This window comes from Ixodes scapularis, unplaced genomic scaffold (genome assembly GCF_016920785.2).
Source record: "Ixodes scapularis isolate PalLabHiFi unplaced genomic scaffold, ASM1692078v2 ptg000494l_1__unscaffolded, whole genome shotgun sequence".
In the NCBI taxonomy this organism is placed as follows: domain Eukaryota; kingdom Metazoa; phylum Arthropoda; class Arachnida; order Ixodida; family Ixodidae; genus Ixodes; species Ixodes scapularis.
The window spans coordinates 1,175,091-1,194,515 of NW_024609989.1; the positions used below are offsets into that span (position 1 = coordinate 1,175,091).

The following is a 19,425-nucleotide window of genomic DNA, read 5'->3' on the forward strand; positions in this document are numbered from 1 at the left end:
CACATTGGGTAAGATGGCCGTCTCCGGATCGCTGGACCCACGGGGAACTACAGTAGCGGAACCACGCGGAACTGTGTCGACGTTTTCGACGTTATGGAAGTCGCAGGAACTGCGTCGAAGACAGGCAGGTTGTGCTGCCGTCTGCCTGGGTGCCTTCTGTGCTGAGTTCGGTTCTGTTTTCCGATGCCGAGTGCCAACCGTCGTTTAACGTGGTTCTGTATTTCTGCGTGTGGAGCAACATAGCAGCAACATCGTGATGGCAGTGTTGCGGGTTGTGAACAGAAGATCGGAATTATCGCCGGTGTCACCGTGTGTTCGCGTATCAGTGCAACAACGAAATGGGATGATGTAAATTGTCGGGCATTGATGCCGCTGGTCGGGCCGTGATCAGAGGGGGCGGGGTGTTGCTGGTTGACATTCCGCTTTACATTAAAAAGTTTAAGACCACTTGAGGGATTAGGTGGAATCGATCGATGTCCAGATAGTCATGTTGGAACGCTGGTCTGAACAGTAAGCCCCTCTCGTATAGACCATTCCATTTAGCGCCCTCTGGGCGGCACCATTTTGTTCGACAGCAGCGTCCTCTCCATACATCCGGAAAATTCAGCGGGTTCGGCCAACACCTCCTAGAAATCAGGCCGTAGTGCTCCGAGTGGGCACGTCACAATGACGGAGAGAGGAAGGCCATGGCGCAACTACGTGAGAAAATCCCGCTGTAGACGCGTATCGGCGCAGTAATGTTCGTGCGCGTTTATCCTACGTTAATACACGTTTTAAAAGCGCAGTCTTGCACAATTTATTATATATATATATATTATAAACGTAATATACAACACGTTACGAAGGTTGAAAGTACCAAATTTATATTTATGATTATCCCCGTAACCGCGGGACTACGTGCAGTCCCGCAGCTCCCCACACTTTTCGAATAAACAGGCTCCGAATTTCCAATGCGACATCATCTTCCCTCGTACATGCACTGATTCTGGTAAATTTACGTTGTGTGTGAGCTGCTGACTGGCTGCAAAGGTACGCCGAGACATTTCAGAAGGGAAAGAAACCGAAAAAAAAAATGCATTCATCGCCGCAGGGAGGGAGCGCACACGAGCAAGAGATGGGTAGACAATGTTAAGCCTCTGGTCCCACACTGCTGGTGCTGCTCTCGTGTCTATGTGTGTGTGGTTCTTTTGATCCTCCTACCTGTCGTTTTCTTTGTCGTCACCGCATTCACGGGTAGATTCTTTTTTTTTGTGTGTGTGTGTGTGTTCGCTTGATACTACGCATTTACGTGGATTCGCGAAACAAGTCCTGCTACGGTTTGAGTAACGTGTGTGGCTATTAGTCAACGATGACACTGGCCAATGACCTCTCTCTCGACACAGAGAGACTTCTAGAAGTTCGTGTTCAAATGTTTTCGTGATGGATCGTGTGGGACGTATGGATACGATCGACAGATGAGGAACAACTTATTTACGGGCTTTCTTGGTCATGTAAGACGAAAGTAAACTGCTGCAGTCGATTTCTTTTTTAACATCGTGATAGAACGGAGTTTTGGTCTTCGACGTTATCCGTTTGCTATTGCGGCGACATTTGTTAAAAATGCGTGGTAATCTACTTTTCACTGGCAGGAAGTTTGTGTTACTAGTGAAAGAGTGTTGTTTCTGCTTATGTGTTTGTTTATGCTAATGTTATTTTGTTTCCTTTATCGCGCTTATACTAGAATTTTAACTGTATTAAGGGGTATTATTGTATACAAAATAGTTTATATTTTGTTCTTAGGCAGCTCGAGCCCACAGGGAGAAGTAATTTAGTTGACTGTAAATGGTAACTTTAGTACCCCTGCCACGCAGAAAAGCTAATATATTTTGATTAAATAATACAGGATTTAATCAGCTCGCTCTTTTGAGTGATTATATCAGCGTCGCAAGCTGATTTGTCGGCCCCATATTTCCATTCAATTGAAATTTTATTAATCTTAATTCAGTGACTGCACGCGATAACATATCTTACATGATCGTAAGTGACACTTGTCGAGCCTTGTCCGCGTTGGCTACGTCTACCTGATTTTTAACTGATCCGTATTGCTGTGTCCAATCACTGCGAGTCTCGGCATTTTGTCGAAATATTTCTGTATAAAATATGCATTCCTACAGCAATAATTGCGTGACTCAATATTTTCTACTCAAAACAATCACTTTTTTTATAGACGTCTTCTACGCATACCTGGTGCCAATTCGCATAGATTATTTAGCAGTGTAATGTTTTGCCCGTGTAATAGAGTGTTTCTTAGACCGTTGCAATGGGCAGCTTTCATTTTAGCTAATAAGACACGCGTATGTGACGAAAAGCGCGTTACGACGGTCGATCCATGCGCGTTGCCTTCGCTTCGACGCGCGCCCCCGATGGCCTTCCTTTGCGACGTCACGAAAAAAGCGCTACGGCCTTATTTCTAGGAGGTGTTGGTTCAGCGGGGTAAAACGAGAGACAGGACACGCGTCAGACTCCGCTAGCAGACGACAAACTGGAAGGTTGCCATTCTCCATCTTTGGGCTGTACCGGCGGGGTGTACCGAACATCGAACTCTCGCTCGTGGCTGCCGTTGTGAAGTGGTTTTCGTTCTTAGAATAGTTATGGCTACTCCAAAATCAGCCTATAGCTCTCTGTTGTTCTATTTCGGTAAATGATTAACTAGCATATCTTTTTTCCGTTACTTAAATAGCAGTTGAGTCCAGCCGGCAGTACTTCCCTCAACTGCTGCGTTTTATGCGGCACGACAGCACGTTTTATGTATTATTTTAGACTTCCACTCATGGTCGCTGAAGACCTACACCAGTACAAACTTTGTATAGTAAAAAGGTACAGCAATCGGATTTACTTTTTGTCGGAGAGACCGGCGAATCGGACACAATTTTCCCTATTTTTTTTTTTTTTTTTTTTTGTATTTGCACGCAGGTAACAGCGAAATTGGGCCCTGTTAGTCTTTTTATCTAGCATAACATTACACCAGATCTGGCTTACCAAAATCTGCGCATCTGCGCTTGAAATTTCCAAAATGACGCGATTTTAAACAGAGTTTGTCCGCCAGCCGGATGCTAGCTACAGCCCACCCGGCGGAGCGGACGACACGCGGGGTGAGAGTGGGAGGGCATTGTTTTCTCTCTATCACCCTCTCTGCTATGACCTAATGAAACGGTCTATACAGTGGCCAATGTGACTCGGTTGTCTCCTCCCCGAGAGCGATTGCGCTCTGGGGAAAGGACTTTAGCATAAAAAACAATAGTAGGTAAAATAAAAAAAAAAGCTACCCTTTATTTGCTTTTTAAATATACTATGGTTCCTGGAGAAACTGCCCTCCGTGGCGCGCTGGGATGAGCGCTAGAAGGTTTCGGGCTCGCCACGGCGTAGCTCCGTACACGTAACACCTGCCGCAAGTCGCGGCTTTGACTGCATTCAATTTGATCGAAAAGCGATTTCTCTGCCCGTGAAGCATCACTTCCAGCTGAGTGAATATCCGCTCTACAGAGATTAATTCAAGGCGGTAATTGCAGCCGTGCGCAAACAGCACAGACAGAAAAAAAAAAAAAAAAAAAAGAAAAACAGACACTACAATAGAAATACAGGCTACGACTTGCCTTGCAGGGAAACAAACTCAAATGGCTTCGAACCGCATTGGAGCGGTTTGATTTAGAGGCTTCCAAATAATTAAAAGGATATTCATCCCCTGACCCATTCAAAATACTTTCAGATGTATGACACTGCTGGGAAAAAACCAAGACGCTGGGATCTTTTTTTATTGCTCAAGTACTCACCGACAAATTAGTACGTGCAAAACGACCAGTATAAAAGACGGAAACACAGTGTTCAGGCTAGTGTGCCGTTGTGTTGATGTTTGTGTGTGCAATATATGTGTATTCGCTCAATGTATCCTCGATTGATGCTTGTAGTGTGCGTAATGTGTCTGCATGTGTGTGTAGTAGAGGTTCCCGAAGATTCCGAAGCGTAATGGTAGCCCGAGGAAATAAAAATATTTTTTTTCTAGAACATGAATTGGGCGGTACCTAGCGCCATCTAGCCTAGCTACTTGCAATTACTCTGCTTGATCCTGCCAGCTGGTGTCAAGCGATTTAACCTTCTTTGACGCTACGCGATAAACAGCGGCTTCGAGGTTGTTCTTTTGACAGCGGCTTTTGGTTTCGCGGGTTGGTTTTCCACTCCTTCGTGATCTGCGGTTGACGAAGGAATTGTGACTCGAGGAACAGCAAAGGTAAGACGTAAAGGGCACGAAGTAACTGGATATCGGTTGTCTCCGTTTAACATCGCAGTGCTAACGACAAGAAGACTGAGTAGAGTTTTCGAAAGGCAAGTTTCTGTACCTGCGGGGGAAATCTGGCTTCGGAAATAAACACACTTTGCGGAAAGCTCGTGTTACGCTTTTATTTGCTGCCCCTCTCGTCCCGTACAAAAGGCGTAGCGTCCTCGTTTAGCCCTACTGAGCTCGACTTGCTCGATTCAGGGCCGCCATAGTGAGATGCAGGCGACGGAGGAACTATTTTCTTCCCTGTTTCAAGGACGAATGTTTCTCCCTTTCTAAAGGCACATAGGTTAGAAGACCGTTCCTTCCCTTAGGGAGGGCTATCGATACCCTTTTTTCTAAGAGTGAACTTCTCGTTACGAATCCACCTTGGAGGAGCGCAAAGACTCTTTGCGTACGCTCGTTATTCCCGAGAAATAGCGCACGCAAAAATAGCGCACGCAAAGCGCAAAACGTGGTTAGCGTTCGGCGCATGCGCAGTGGCGGCGACGCTATTCTTTGCTTACGCAAAGATTAAGCGTGCGCTATTCTAAAACTCGCTACTGACTAACCCGCCCGATATTGCAGCTACAACGACATATTCGTTTCAAAGCGAACGGTGCTCACTCAGTGGGGCACCGCCATGTTTCCCCCGAGCCAGTCACATGATTTCAAAATCTCTCTCCTACGTACTGCGGCTAACTTTTGCACCGTTAGCGCTTCGAGCAAACGGGCCCAGATAACCTATAGTTATATATTGTCCTTGTAAGTAATTTTTCATTTTAGGGCGCACCCCTTAGGCGCCTGTTTCCGGCTTGAGCGGCGTCGGCGTCGGCATAACCGCGCGGTGCATTATGGGTAAATTTCTCCGCTAAATTTAGCGGAAAAAATTCCCCGCTAAATTTAGCGTAATTTTTTTTTCTAAACGGGAGGCGAGCAGTACAGGAGGACGACCATGGCCTCCTCTTCTCTCCTGCTCCTCCTCCTCCTCAAGAGCTGCGCTCTAATTCGGCGTTACAGGGAGTCGTAAACGTCTTTCATTTTATTTAATCAATTTCTTCATGTCCGGACTGCTTCGTGACACACCTTGAATATCCCTGCGTTAAGTGCGCTTGAAACTGGGCTTGAAGGGCCTTCAGAACAAACTCATAAAAGAATCAGCGAAGCTGTTCGGAATCTCCACTCAGCGCGTGCCCATTAGAGTGCACTGGTTCGCCGACTTCCTAAAAGAGTTAAATCGGAGAGCCTTTTGCAACATTCCCAAGAAGAAGGGGTACACTGTAATATAATGCATTATACCCTTCTTTCTTGGGAGTACCTATAAATACTCCCAAGAGTGTATCCGTTCAGATGGGAGAAAAATTTGTCGACACGTGGTGAATTCTTTGTTCAAACCAGTGATCTATTCACTCGAAGTTTATTGCTAAGCCCTTATGGTCGTGCAAAAAATAACTACATTATTTCCCCCAAAAAATAAAAAATAAAGAGCACGGTGAATAAAACAAGTTCTTAAAATATTAAACATGTACAACAATATTTACAAACTAATAACACACAAAGGAATTACTCCGTTGAAGTTGAACTGTTGTCCACGTTCATATCCTCGGCCTCTTGTTGTCAAATAATAGTGCAATTCAAATTGGCGCAAAAGTAACTTTCGTTCTCTTTTGAAAGTAACCGTAACGGTATATCGTTACGTTCTTAGGACGGTGACGAATCTCAGTAACCCGGCAAGTTTAGTCGATCTAACGAGTGGCGCTATTTTGTTAATATGTTCTGTAAGGGTACACCAGTGCTTGGGTCCCACAGGTGCCAGAAAGCCCAAAACTCAATATCATTGCACGGCCCCTTGAAGCTGACAGTGCGGTAGGAGCTACGCGTTTGCCGGACCAGACAACCGCCTCCCTTTTAGCGTTTGACCACGCCCTCTTCGTGGATATGGCTGGGTGCGCGGGCATGCTTCGAAACATCGACGGATGAGTGGTCCAACAGGCTTGCAGCTTCTACCACTATGCCGACTTTGGCCCTTTGCACCTGCCATCAAAGAACAACTATTAGCGTTCAGTAAAATTGGGTAAATAATTTTGAATGAATAAATTGCTAATTATTGATTTTAAAGGAATGGTTTCAAATAGAATCTTGTTGAGCATCAGCGAAAAATATTAAAAACAACCACGCTACAATGGTATGAGGCACGCGCAGCATTTTACGGCGTTCCGAAGAAATGCTCAATTTCGACGCGTGCCTTGGTTTCCGTTTCTTATCGGAGCGCATCTCCTCGCGGGCAATCCCGCTCCCCGTGTCTAAGACAGGCAACTTGTCAAAGACGGGCAACGCATCGCACGTAGAGAAGTCTACATAAGAAAGCCTCTTCCGGACTGTCACATAAGGTCTGCCTTTCTGAGATCGGTGCCAGAGTGAAGACGCATCTTCACGTGCAATGCGTGCCGCGCAAGCACGTTGCACGTTAGACACGGGAGGCGAGATGGACAACGCGGAGATGCTCTCCCATAAGAAACCGAAAGCCAGATACGTGTCCAAATTGAGCATTTTTTTCGAAACGCCGTAAAATGCTGGGCGTGTCTCATGTATACCATTATAGCGTGGGTGTATTTAGTAGTTCTCGATGATGCCGACTAAAATTATAATTGAAACCATGCCTTTAAAACTATTATTTAACAATTTAAGTACTCGGAATTTATTAAATATCCCATTATATTGACCTCTAACAATTTTCCTTTGACACAGTCCACTACGGCATCAACCTTTTCTCTGTGCGATGCTTAGTGTTTGCAGGAGCGATTTTGCCCGTTTTTCCGGAAGCAGCCTGTATATATGTCAAAACAAATATTTTATATGCTTGGGAACAGGACTCAACCTCCACGAATTCTGGCGCATGAGGCAATAGTCACAACCGCTGTACAGTCAGCGCAGATTAAGACATATTTAAATGGAATATGCAAATGCAGTTGTTAGATACATGAATATACACAATGGAGTCAATTATGCCTTTAGTACAACAAATGTATATGATCTGTCTACTACAAGAGGAATCTCGAATATTTAAAATCCTGACAAATTCAATATTGAAATATTCAAGATTGCTGCTATTGAAAGACCTTAGTTATTTTATAAGTTCGTCTATTTATGGTCATGAGTAGGCCGATTTGTAAGGAACATATGTGACCCTACAGACAACCCAGAGGCTCCAGGTGCAGCACGTGATTAATGACTCTAAATTAATAAAAAAAGATAAGGCTTCAAGTATTTTCTTTTTTTTTCGTGTTTCTGTGTTTACGTATCTGTGTTTACGCGATAAGTAAGAGGCTGAAAGATTTTGAACCATGCGAAAAAACACATTGCTCGCAAGTAGAACCCCTGCAGGTCTATCGCCAAGCCAAATGAACGCACGTCGGTGCTCGAGTATTTCTTTTAAATTCCCTCTACAACTATCACGCACCGTCAGGGTTCTGATCACTTCCGATGTGTCTTCCGATGACTGCGTAAATTGGTATCAGCCGCAAACGCTCTACCGCAGGTCTCGCACTTGAACGGCTTCTCTCCTGTGTGAGTGCTCTCATGACCCATCAAACTGCGTTTCTGTTTAAACGCCCGGCTGCACGTGTTGCACCTGTACGGCTTCTCTCCGGTGTGAGTCCTCATATGAATCGTCAAATCGGATTTCTGAGTAAACGCCCTGCTGCACGTGCTGCACTTGAACGGCTTCTCTCCTGTGTGAGTCCTCTCATGACCCATCAAACTGCGTTTCTGTTTAAACGCCCGGCTGCACGTGTTGCACCTGTACGGCTTCTCTCCGGTGTGAGTCCTCACATGAATCGTCAAATCGGATTTCTGAGTAAACGCCCTGCTGCACGTGCTGCACTTGAACGGCTTCTCTCCGGTGTGAATTCTAACGTGACCTATCAAGTGAGACTTCCGCGAAAACGTTTTCTCGCAGTCACCGCAACTGAAGGGCCTCTCGCCAGTGTGAGTCCTCTCGTGAATGGCGACAGCCGTTGCGGAAGGGCATGAGTGAGGACAGAAGCGGCACGGGTGCTTGCTCGGTCGTCGGTGCATCTGCTGCTTGTCGGGGTCCGACCAGTTGGTCTGGGGAGAGGTGTCACCCCTGCGGCTGTCACGGTCAAAGGTATCCACTTTGTCGTCATAGCATGCTCCGATCCAGTCTGTTGGGATGACACGACAAAGCAAGAAAGGTCGGCGCGGTTATTACACTCTGCCGTTGCCGCCTAAGGTAGGTAATCATTCACTTGGGACGTTAAGAAGGTTCAATCGCGATGCTTGTAAAGGTCTACAGGCGATCGTTAAGAACTCGACTGTGGCAGCCCCATGGTGCCGCAGCTGTGGTGGCTTGCGTGTTCTGCTAACCAAGTGCGAAATGGAAGTGAAGCCGCCACGGCCGCTGCTGCCCAGTGTTAGCGGTAACCAGTGGCGTACGCAGGATTTCATTTCGCGGGGGGCCGGACCAACGACAGTAAAGGGGGACAAGATAAAAAGAAAAGAAGGTTCAAGAGAAAATAAAAGCATGTTCATTTTTTTTCTAATAACTAGGCATTCTTCTATTAAGTAATTAAAATAAAGTTGTCATATTGGTTTTGGGATGATTATGATACATAAAAATGATGCCCCGGAAATTCTTCACCAGGAAGCATTTGCATTTTACTTTTTTAATTTACAAGTCACGTCAAAAGAAGGCACCAGAGTAAGCAGAAAACAAGAATCATAAAAACAAATATTTTATGAAGCACGACTCCAATGCATAAAGCCTCCAGTCGTCGGGGCTGATAAAACAATGATGCATAAGTAGAAACGCGGAACATCTTGGTGAATAGACGATAAGCACTGGAAAGCTGCTCCGCCATAAAGTACTCCCTATCTTAACCTGATCTAACCAACAAAAATCTCGCGTGATTTGTTCGTTGGTGTCGATTTCTAAGGTTTCCAAAGACCATTCACAAAAGAAAGTCAAGGAAGTCACACAACGCAACAAAGGGACGATGTAAAATGGTTTACAGATTCATATATTGCACTTGGCTCTCGCCCTGAGGCAGCAGGTCGCACACTCGCGAGTCGCGCCCCTATCTCGCGCGGTTCTCAAACTGCCGATGACAACTTCCGTACTCGAACCTTGAACCACAAATCCCGCGCCTTTAGGCGCCTATATTCACTTTTCTAAGATTTTTCCCGCCATCCGAGGAGCCAATCAGATATCACTCTTTTTAGACCAATGGGAGCCACGCGGTACAAAACAAACACATACAATACAAAATCCAATTAAGAAAGGACACGTCCATAGACCCCCGAAAACTCCTAAAAACCTTCGCCCTAACTGTAGTAGACCGTTAGCCGGACACCGCTTCAAGGAAAAACCCTTCGTCGGGTTGCAAGAGCAATGCCGACGCTTCTCAAAATAAAAAAAAAAGGCTACCAAACATCGAGGGGCCCCGCTGCGCTCGAGCGGGCACAGCGCATGGTACGCACCCAGAGCTGGGTCCTCGAGGAACAATTAAAGGGCAACTCCGGCCAAAACTCAAAATGAAATAAATTACTGGTATCGATGTAGTGACACAAAATACGACCCCAGCCAAAATATCACGTCCGTCGGACGCCGCATTTTCAACTAATGCCGATAATAAAAATGCGACCCGCCGCGAGCCCCTGCTCCATAGCGGGCGGCCAGCGGGTTGCCGATCGCTAAAGCAACATTGGGCCGTGACGTCCGTATCGTTCTCTTTTTTTCCTCCGGTCCGGGCGTTGCGCGGAGTGCGCTTCTTTGAGCCGCTACCACCGCTACTTCGGCTCGTGATTGGCTTGTTTAGTCGTTGCTTTTGAAGTGGCCAAGGTGGCCCTTCATTTATTTACAGGATATATTTACAGACACCGTCCGGACCGGGAACCAGCCAGCTGAAGGTGTAGCCGTCGAAACCTCTCTCGAGCCACCTGCCCGAGTGATATCTCGTGGAGCTTTTTTCTCTTTTTCTTTCACCCGCGCACTGGTGCGCGTCTTTGCGTGTGGCTCGCTTTCTGTGAGCCACATCGCCATCGCGGACCCCTAGTTGCTACAAGTCTTCTCCCCCTAGTGGAGCAGTAGAGTTTTGCTCCACGAAACAGTTTTTTGTTTGTTGGAGGGTTCTTGATCAGGCCTGTGAGTGTTGTCTGGCGGCTTCTGCAAGGTGACTGATGAAAACACGCATGCAGTGTCGCAAATTGAGGCTGCCATAAAAGCAGGTTTTACCCGGTCAATGGACACGACGTCGGTTCGTCCGTTGATGATGATGGTGAAAGTCTTCTTGTCTCGGGCGATGACTTTAAATGGGCCGTCGTAGGGTGGTGTTAATGAGGGACGCACAGAGTCACGACGTAGAAACACATGTGTACATGTTGTTAGTTCTGTGTGAATGAAAATTTACCGTCGTGTTTGTTGTCGAGGCAAGGTCGGTCGCAAATAGGATAGCAGGTCTCGTAGATCTTGAAGATACGAAGGAACGTCGGGTGGTGGAGTGGACAGGCGTGTAAGGAACTCGCCAGGAAGTCGCAGTGTTGTTCCAAACACTAGTTCAGCAGCTCTACATCCAACATCTTCCTTCAAAGTGGCCCGGATGCCCAAGAGCACCAAAGGAAGATGGTTCACCCAGTTGGTCCTGTCGTCCTTTGTGATGAGCGAGGCCTTGAGTTGCCGGTGTAGTCTCTCGACCATGCCGTTGGCGGACGGATGGTAGGCTGTCGTGTGGATGTGGCACATTCCAAGCATTTTCGCCAGGGATGCGAAGAATGAACTTTGAAATTGCCTACCACGGTCCGTGGTGACGATAGAAGGGCAGCCGTACCGCGCAATCCAGTTGGTGATGAACGCTTGTGCCACGGTTTGCGCGGTGATGTCCGTAATTGGAATCGCTTCTGGCCATCTGGTAAAGCGATCCACGCATGTAAGGATATATCGGCACCCTTGGGATGGTGGGAGGGGTCCGACTATATCGACATGCACGTGGTCGAAGCGGGCGTCTGGTGGTTTGAAAATATGCAGCGGGCTCTTTGTATGACGCTGAATCTTGGAGCGTTGGCAAGAGGTGCAAGACCGCGTCCAGAGGCGAATGTCTCGGTTGATCTTGGGCCAGACATATCTCGAGCAGATCAGTCGTTGGGTTGCACGAATACCAGGATGGTTCAGGTCATGGAGGGAGTGAAAGGTGGGGCGTCGAAAAACGGGCGGGGTGTACGGTCGGGGCGTACCCGTTGAGGTGTCGCATATCACATCGCAGTTTGCAAGTGGTAGAGGTACAGGTCGAAGCTGCAGTGAGGTGGAGGACTCTTGGAGTCTCTGCAGCTCGTCGTCATTCTTTTGGGCTGTTGCCAGTTTGGAGAAGTCGAGGTCAGGTGACGCACTGAGTGTCTCGACGCGTGACAGGGCGTCTGCCGCCTCATTGTTCGCTCCAGATACGTGGCGCAGATCAGTTGTATAATCTGAAATATAAGCAAGGTGACGAATCTCTCGGGTCGAATACGAGGTTCGATTATCGTGGAAGGCGAAGGTGAGGGGCTTGTGGTCTGTAAGGACGTGGAAAACCCGGCCTTCCAGGAAGTGTCTATAATGCCGTATTGCTGCATAGATGGCAAAGAGTTCGCGACCAAACGTGCTGTAACGTGTCTCCGCCGGCTTCAACTTCTGTGAGAAGAAGCCTAGCGGAAACCAGTCCGTCTGGTTGTACTGTTGTAGCACGGCTCCCACTGCGACATCCGAAGCCTCGACCATAAGTCTCGTGGGTGCGTCTGGTCGTGGGTAAACGAGAAGTGCCGTGTCGACAAGAGCTTGCTTTGCAGTCTTGAACGACTCCTCTGCCATCGAATTCCATTCGACCGGTGATGTGGGACCTTTTGGTGAGCGCAGCAGATCTGTTAAGGGTTTGAGAATTTGGGCGCAGTTGTTAATGAAGCGTCGATGGAAGTTGACGAGGCCCAAGAATTCTCGCAACTTACGAAATGACTTGGGTTGCAAAAAGTCCTTGATGGCTTCCACTTTCGAAGGTAACGGGTGAATGCCTTCGGGTGTCACTCGGTGTTCTAAGAACTCGAGGTTGGACGTGCCGAAGACACATTTTGCTGCGTTGACGACGAGACCATAGTTGCGTAGCTGCCCGAAGAGTAAGCGCAGATGTTGTTCGTGCTCTTCCGGGGAACTGCTCGCGATGAGGAGGTCGTTAACGTATGCAAACACGAAGGGTAGCCCGCGTGTCACTTCGTGTATAAATCTTTGAAATGTTTGTGCTGAATTTCGAAGCCCGAAGGGCATTCGCACAAACTCGAATAACCCGAACGGCGTGGTGACAGCAGTTTTCGGAATGTCAGCTGGCTCGATAGGTATGTGGTGGTAAGTTTTACTAAGTCCACCTTGCTGTAAATGGAGGTCCCGTTGAGTTGCTCTGTGAAGTCATGCAGGTGTGGTAGAGGGTAACGATCTGGCAACGTGTTGGCGTTGAGGGCGCGATAATCGCCGCATGGACTCCATTCTCCTGGCTCCTTCTTGGGCACCATGTGTAGAGGTGATGCCCAGCAGCTGTTCGACGGCCGAATGATTCGGAGCTCGAGCATGTGCTCGAATTCCCGTCGAGCAGTTTGGAGTCGTTCACCGGAGAGGCGACGAGGTCGTGCGTATGCAGCCGGACCAGAGGTGACGATGGTGTGAGTTACACCATGCTTCGTCGGTTGTGCCATGTTGGAAGGTCTTGTGACTTCAGGAAACTTGGTAAGTATAGATGCGAATCCCGTAGATGGTACGATTTGACGTATGCCAAGGGATGAAACGGTTGCAGACATACCATTTACAGCCAGGCGTGTCATACCGTCGAGAAGACGACGGTGGCGCATGCTGACATCTAAGTTAAAGTTGGACAAAAAGTCAGATCCTAAGATGGGACACTTGACGTCAGCGATGATGAAGAGCCACCTGAAAATTCGGCGTAGTCCTAGATCGAGAGTCATTGATCGCATACCGAAGGTGGGTATGGTGGATCCATTTGCTGCGATTAGGTTTCTGCCTTTATCCAGGTGTCTTCTCTCTGCTGTTGTGGGTGGGATGACAGACACTTCGGCGCCGGTGTCGACAAGAAGTCTGCAGCCGGTGAACCGATCAGCAATGTGGAAAAGGTGGCATGCTGGTCGGCCGGAATCACTTACCGCCTTTAGTGACTGGCCGGGGTGTTTTCCTGCCAGACACAAGGGGGGTGACACTTCAGGGCTCGCTGTCCGTATTTGCGGTAGTACCAGCAGGTACTCGGTCTTGGTGACGGCGATCGCGCCCGAGCGGAAGATGAGTTTCTCTGGTGGGAATGGCTGCGTTGCGAAGAACGCCGCGTACCACCGGCATGTTTTTGCAGGGACGCGACGGTCACTGTCAGCTGGTCGACTTTTGCTTGAAGTTCATGTATGGCGGTTGCCGACGACTGAGGCTCTGTCAACGCAGCTAGCGTCGGTGCCGCGTACTCCGCCACACGGTCAGCCATTTCAGCAAGACGGTCCAAGGACATGTTGTTTGCTGGGACTAGGACCATGCGAACGCCTTGCGGTAGCCGTTGCAAGAACAGCTCCCGTAAGATGGAGTTGTTTACGTCAGAGGCCTGTTCTCCAAGAAGCTGGCGCATCCGGTGCAGGAGTTGCGACGGCCGTTGGTCTCCGAGTTCTTCGGTTGTCAGAAGACGTTGGAGCCGACTGGTTGTCGACTCTGACTTCCTTAGTAGGATAGCAGCCTTTAGTTGGTCGTAGCCATCTGCAGGTGGGGTCGCCGCGAGCACGTCGTCGAGTTCGTCAGCGATGTCAGGTGGCAGGGCGGATACTACGTAGTAGTATTTGGACAGCTGGGTGCTCACTCTCCTCAAGTGAAATTGGGCCTCTATTTGAGCGAACCAAGATCCAGGGTTCTTTGCCCAAAATGGTGGGAGTCGTACCTGTAGTGTGGCCAGTGCTGTGTTTTCGGGAGATGCCTGGTCCACGACGCTGTCCGATGTCCCATGCTCGTCCGCGTGACGGGACCCGTCGGCTCGGTTCATGACCCTGAAGTGCGTCCGGGATTGGGGCAGGGCAATGGATGCTAGTCAGCGGATGGGTTCGCTGATGTGTCGAGGTTGTAATCCGTCTTCGGAGGTCTCCGGGTCACCAATTGAAGTGGCCAAGGTGGCCCTTCATTTATTTACAGGATATATTTACAGACACCGTCCGGACCGGGAACCAGCCAGCTGAAGGTGTAGCCGTCGAAACCTCTCTCGAGCCACCTGCCCGAGTGATATCTCGTGGAGCTTTTTTATCTTTTTCTTTCACCCGCGCACTGGTGCGCGTCTTTGCGTGTGGCTCGCTTTCTGTGAGCCACATCGCCATCGCGGACACCTAGTTGCTACACTTTTATCTATAGCCCGTGTAGCTTCGGTATAGCCTTTTGTTTATTTGCTTGTGAGGACCCCAAGACTCGTTTTAGCGCGCAACTCGGTGCGCCCAAACTGCCCAGCTGTTCCTCGAAAGATGCCGAGTGCAACTTGAAGCGCTGTGGACTGCTCAAACAACCCGCTGCGCAACACGGAGGTGCTTTTTCACGAGTTTCCAACGGACCGGAAATTGGAGAAGGTGTGGGTGAATTAACGCTGTTCGACGAGTGGACTTTGGACTTCGGCTTTTACGAACGCTAGGAAAAAAGAACGAAAAAAAAGACGTGTACAGTCCAGCACACGTGTGTTCGGGCGCCGCGGCCCGCGCCGGAGAGCCTCGAAGCTTCGTGTCTAGGACTGACCAGCAGCGCGAAAGCGAGAGGGCCCAAAGTACTGTACGTCACTGGCAGCGCGGCGTAGAGCAACGCCGCTCCATCCACGGAGCCCCGATGACAATTTAGGCCTAGCGACGAGTACGAAAGACCGCAGACACGGCGACAGCCGCCAGGTACGGCAGCGAACGAGTTCACTCGTTTTCCAGTCGCTAGCTTTTGGGTATACAAGCGACGAGTACGGCATAACGCACGCACGCACGGCGGCGGACGCCGAGTATGGCACCGCACGAGTTCACGGGTTTTTCAGTCGCTAGTTTTTTGGGTACACGCACCAACTCTTGCTACATGGGCTGGATAACTACCACGTATACAGAATTAAAACAAAATCAGCTTACCTCATATCTTTAGACGGCTAGCGCGACAGAGGTAGGTGCCGCTCGGACGGCGTACTCGTTGATCGAGAACGATCTTGACGTCACGTTCACATAGCAGCCGATTCCCAGTGTTGCCTGGGCCTCGAGCGGTTAGTTTCGGTTTTGTTGGCCGCGCCCCAAGCAAAACTTTGAAACGTCGATATCTTTAAAACTACGCACAATAAGGAGAAAAAAATTACACCTTGCAATTCAGAGACGCTGACTGCACTAAAAACAGTCATAATCCCAAAATCGGAAGTATGGACCGGAGTTGCCCTTTAAGACAGGGGACACGGGGGCTGCTCCGTGGCGATGACAAACCAGCCCTGGCGGTTCCGCGAGAGGGACGTGAGGCACTCGCGAAGCAATAAAAGTAGAAGTAAAGAAAGGTATTCGTTAATTGATTATTTTCCAGTCATATTAGATAAAAGACGTTAAAACTACACATTTTTTTATTATTTTTACTGTGTCATGAATAGCATATTGCATTCCCTTCCTTTTTTATTTCCTCTTTGTTTACAACTTCTCCACGAGGTTTGATACTGATAAACCCGAGAGTCAGTAACCTCGCCGACTCCCCCCCCCCCTCGAAAATTTCAGGGGGGGCCGCGGCCCCTTCGCCCCTCCCCCCCCCCCCCCCCCCCCTGTGTACGCCACTGGCGGTAACCTGTTACAAGTAACGTCGTCACCGGTAGCGCCTTTTTCAGTACCGTGGTAACGTAATCGTTACTTTCCAAAACAGTTACGGGTAACGTACTTGCGTTAGTTATTTCAAGTAACGGATAACGTGATTACGTCACTTGTTACATCTTCTGAAAACTTAGTGCACCTATATTTTTTCCCCGTTTCGATACTTCACTTTACCTGAAGTCCAGGCGCAGCTGATGCTACAAGCTGATGGAAATTATCAGAGAGAGGGAAAAGGGAACCATCATGGTGTTCTCTGTGTTTCTGTACGTGTTGAATCTTTGCTGAACCAACCATAAACGTTCATGGCCCATTAGCTCGTTGCGTCGGCTGCGTCTAGATTCACGCTGAAACATAGTATGTGATCCCAGTAATTAATTATTGCACTCATTCTACATATTTTCTAAATATTTCCTCTCTTTTTCCTCCGCAAAAATGTCCACTTTAGAAAGTCTCCAGCGCCCGCGCCTGTCATCCCAGTGTCGAAATGCGCTGTCGTCAAAATAAAAAAAAAAAAGCGCTGTTACCGTCTATTTATAAAAAAACGTAACGCAAAAGTTACGTGCGCTACTTTCTGTCGGTAACGGTAACGTGTTCCTTTATTGCGCAAGTAACGAGTAACGCATTTCTTTACTTTCTTGAGGTAACGCCTACAACACTGCGGCTATACCTCTGCCAGTACGGAGCGCTGGGTGATAGCGTGTTGACATTCATAATGATCCTTACTGCGTATTAAGTAACGCTGGAAGGGTCGTTCACACGCCCACAGATTATTAGGTTACACAATATAGCATTCAATAGGCTTGAAGATTAATCGTTGTGTGCCTTAGAAACTTGAAAAATCGCTAAGGTACACAGCGAATATTTTACGAGCGATTTGAAACAGGGAGAAACGCGGTTCTATATCGACAATGATGTGGAGATTTGCTAGTCTAAAGCTAAACTTCTGAAGCTTCAATCACTTTGAACAGCCGAACATCTTTTGGGCTATTTCATGCGTCGAAAATAATTTATAGCATTTGTGAGAGCTACTCGATCAACCGGAACTGAAGGAAAAATACAATATTGTAATATAAATGAGCAAGTCAGCATGGTACATTTCTCTCATATCAAATATGTGGTATAATTTTTCGGTTTGGTGCAGGCCGCATCTTAAAACTTAATGAAGTTTCCACGTGGGGAAAACTTTGTGTACCACATCAGACTCCTCACGTTTTCTACCTTCTGGAAAACCGAGCCTACAAAAAGGTTTTCTATCCGTGTGGGACCGTTCATGCATCTGTGAGGGTGTGCTAAGAGAGTGCGAGGCTGGATGAGTGTTTTCCCGTGTGCGTCTTCTCGTACCTGGTGTTGTTAGTTCCGTGGGCACCATAAGATTGGGGGCAGAAGTCGCACCGCCGTCTGTCCTCCCCTCCTGGTCCATCTTCAATGGTTGCCTCTGCAATTCGGCTCCTTGGAAGGAGAGCTCCGCCCCCTTGTCCTCGCAGTCCAATCCCTGCCATTCGGAGTCGTATGCTGCGTAGGAAAGTTCGGTAAGGACTGAAGATCAGATTTTCTTTAGTTCCTTTTTTTTATGCTATAGCATTACCCAATCAGAACGAACTTAAGGAACAAGCAAACATACACACATCATGCTGATGAAGTAGAGAAATTCAGGGGTTTAGATTCCAATTGCGGTGAAATTCAAACAGCAAAATAATCATATCACGATCAAACACGCGGACCATAACTTGATACTGAAAACACCGAAAACGTCGAGTGTAAAAATGCACGCGAATCAAACATAAAAGCGATCTTTCTCTATTTCTCTACAAAGACAGAACGGGGTACGACAAAGAGCTTGGTTTAGTTACATCGCTCCTGTTCTGTAGTGCTGAAAAAAGGCGGGCATGCCACAAAACCAACAACCGCACGGTATATCACCGCCGCAGGTTTTGGGAATTACACGTTGACAAAACGGACACGGTGTGTCGGCGAATGAAGGTAGGGAAGGGAATAAAAATGGCGCATATAGTTGGCTGAGCTGTGGCCATTTCCTATTAGATCCGACTAGTTGGTTCCATTCATCTAGAGGAAAATGTAGACCACAGGTCTGGCACTGCCAAAGTTCAGCTGGCTGGTGGCTGGCCGTCCTTCCTAGGCAGCGAAGGGTCAATCACATTTGCGTTAAGAGCATTTCCGGTTAGCTCGGCCTGCAAAGTATAGAAGACCGAGTATTAGTAAACAGGCGCCAAATCAAAGTTACTTTACCTGCCATCAAATATCGTTACATTCGATAAGCGAATCTAAAACTGAAGGGTACCAGTGCATGGAGTCGGTCTAGTTGGCTATTCATTACTTCATTAAACGGCGGAGTAAATGATTAGGGATTACGACGCAGAGACGAGAAAAAAGAAGGCAACAAATGGGAAAACGCGCATTTGCAGTACAGTTCAATAAGGTAAAGGACTGAAGGCCACTTTCGAAATCAAACAGGGCATGAATAACAACACCATTTATCAGTAGGAGGGTACCTGCGAGACATTTCAATCTGAAGAACACGAAAAAATTAAGTCCTTTGGGCCTATACCATTTCCAAGTGTGTATGTTTTATCCAAATACTGATGACATATTTTGATTTCAACGAGAGATGTTTCTTCATATATGCAACGTTTAAAAGCTGGGGGAAGAAAAAGGTTAGCCGATTGCGGCAGTGCTGCATCCACGCGACTAGTGCTATCATTTATAAAATGATATGCAGCGTACATCAATCAGTCAGCCTTGCGTTTTGCCAAAACCTAACATCAGCTGGGCTCACTTAGAAAACATGGGTTTTAGCTGAAATACTTGGTTCACGTTCACGAGTTCCTCAGAGACTCGCATTGCTAAAGAGCCCTTTAGATCACCCAGTTTGTAACAAAATGTCATACTTTGGTAATTTGATCACCAGTATAAATTGATTAGCATTCATCAACGGTAAAAGGTTTACAGTCGCTATTCCAAGACAAATATCTTTTTTGTTATTTCTTCTGACTCAAGACGAGCTTAGAATGGCATTCCCCTCTCCTTCGTCCCAATTAATCGGAAGCCGAAGCACTTAATTATTTCAAGAAATGAGATAGAGGTTAGTTTCAGCGTAGTTTTATCCGGTAAATCTGAATATTCCGTTCATTTTCTTCGAATATGTAACCAAAGCGAGAAAACACGCAAAGCCTCCGACTAGTCGTTATGTCATAATAGGGAGTATTCACTGGACGCCATATTTGTGGGTGCTGTTTAGAGCGCACGCTCAG

At 47.7% G+C, this 19,425-nt stretch overlaps 1 protein-coding gene across 1 annotated transcript; it reads right to left on the reverse strand.

Moving 5' to 3' along the window:
• Nucleotides 1–7,765: 7,765 nt before the first annotated feature.
• Nucleotides 7,766–8,475, reverse strand: LOC121834091 (zinc finger protein 677-like; the record flags this gene model as incomplete). The annotated part of the gene is made up of 2 exons (XM_042287835.1): nt 7,766–7,922; nt 8,007–8,475. Coding segments are annotated over 2 exons (626 nt in total), but the record flags the coding sequence as incomplete, so codon positions are not given.
• Nucleotides 8,476–19,425: the final 10,950 nt, after the last annotated feature.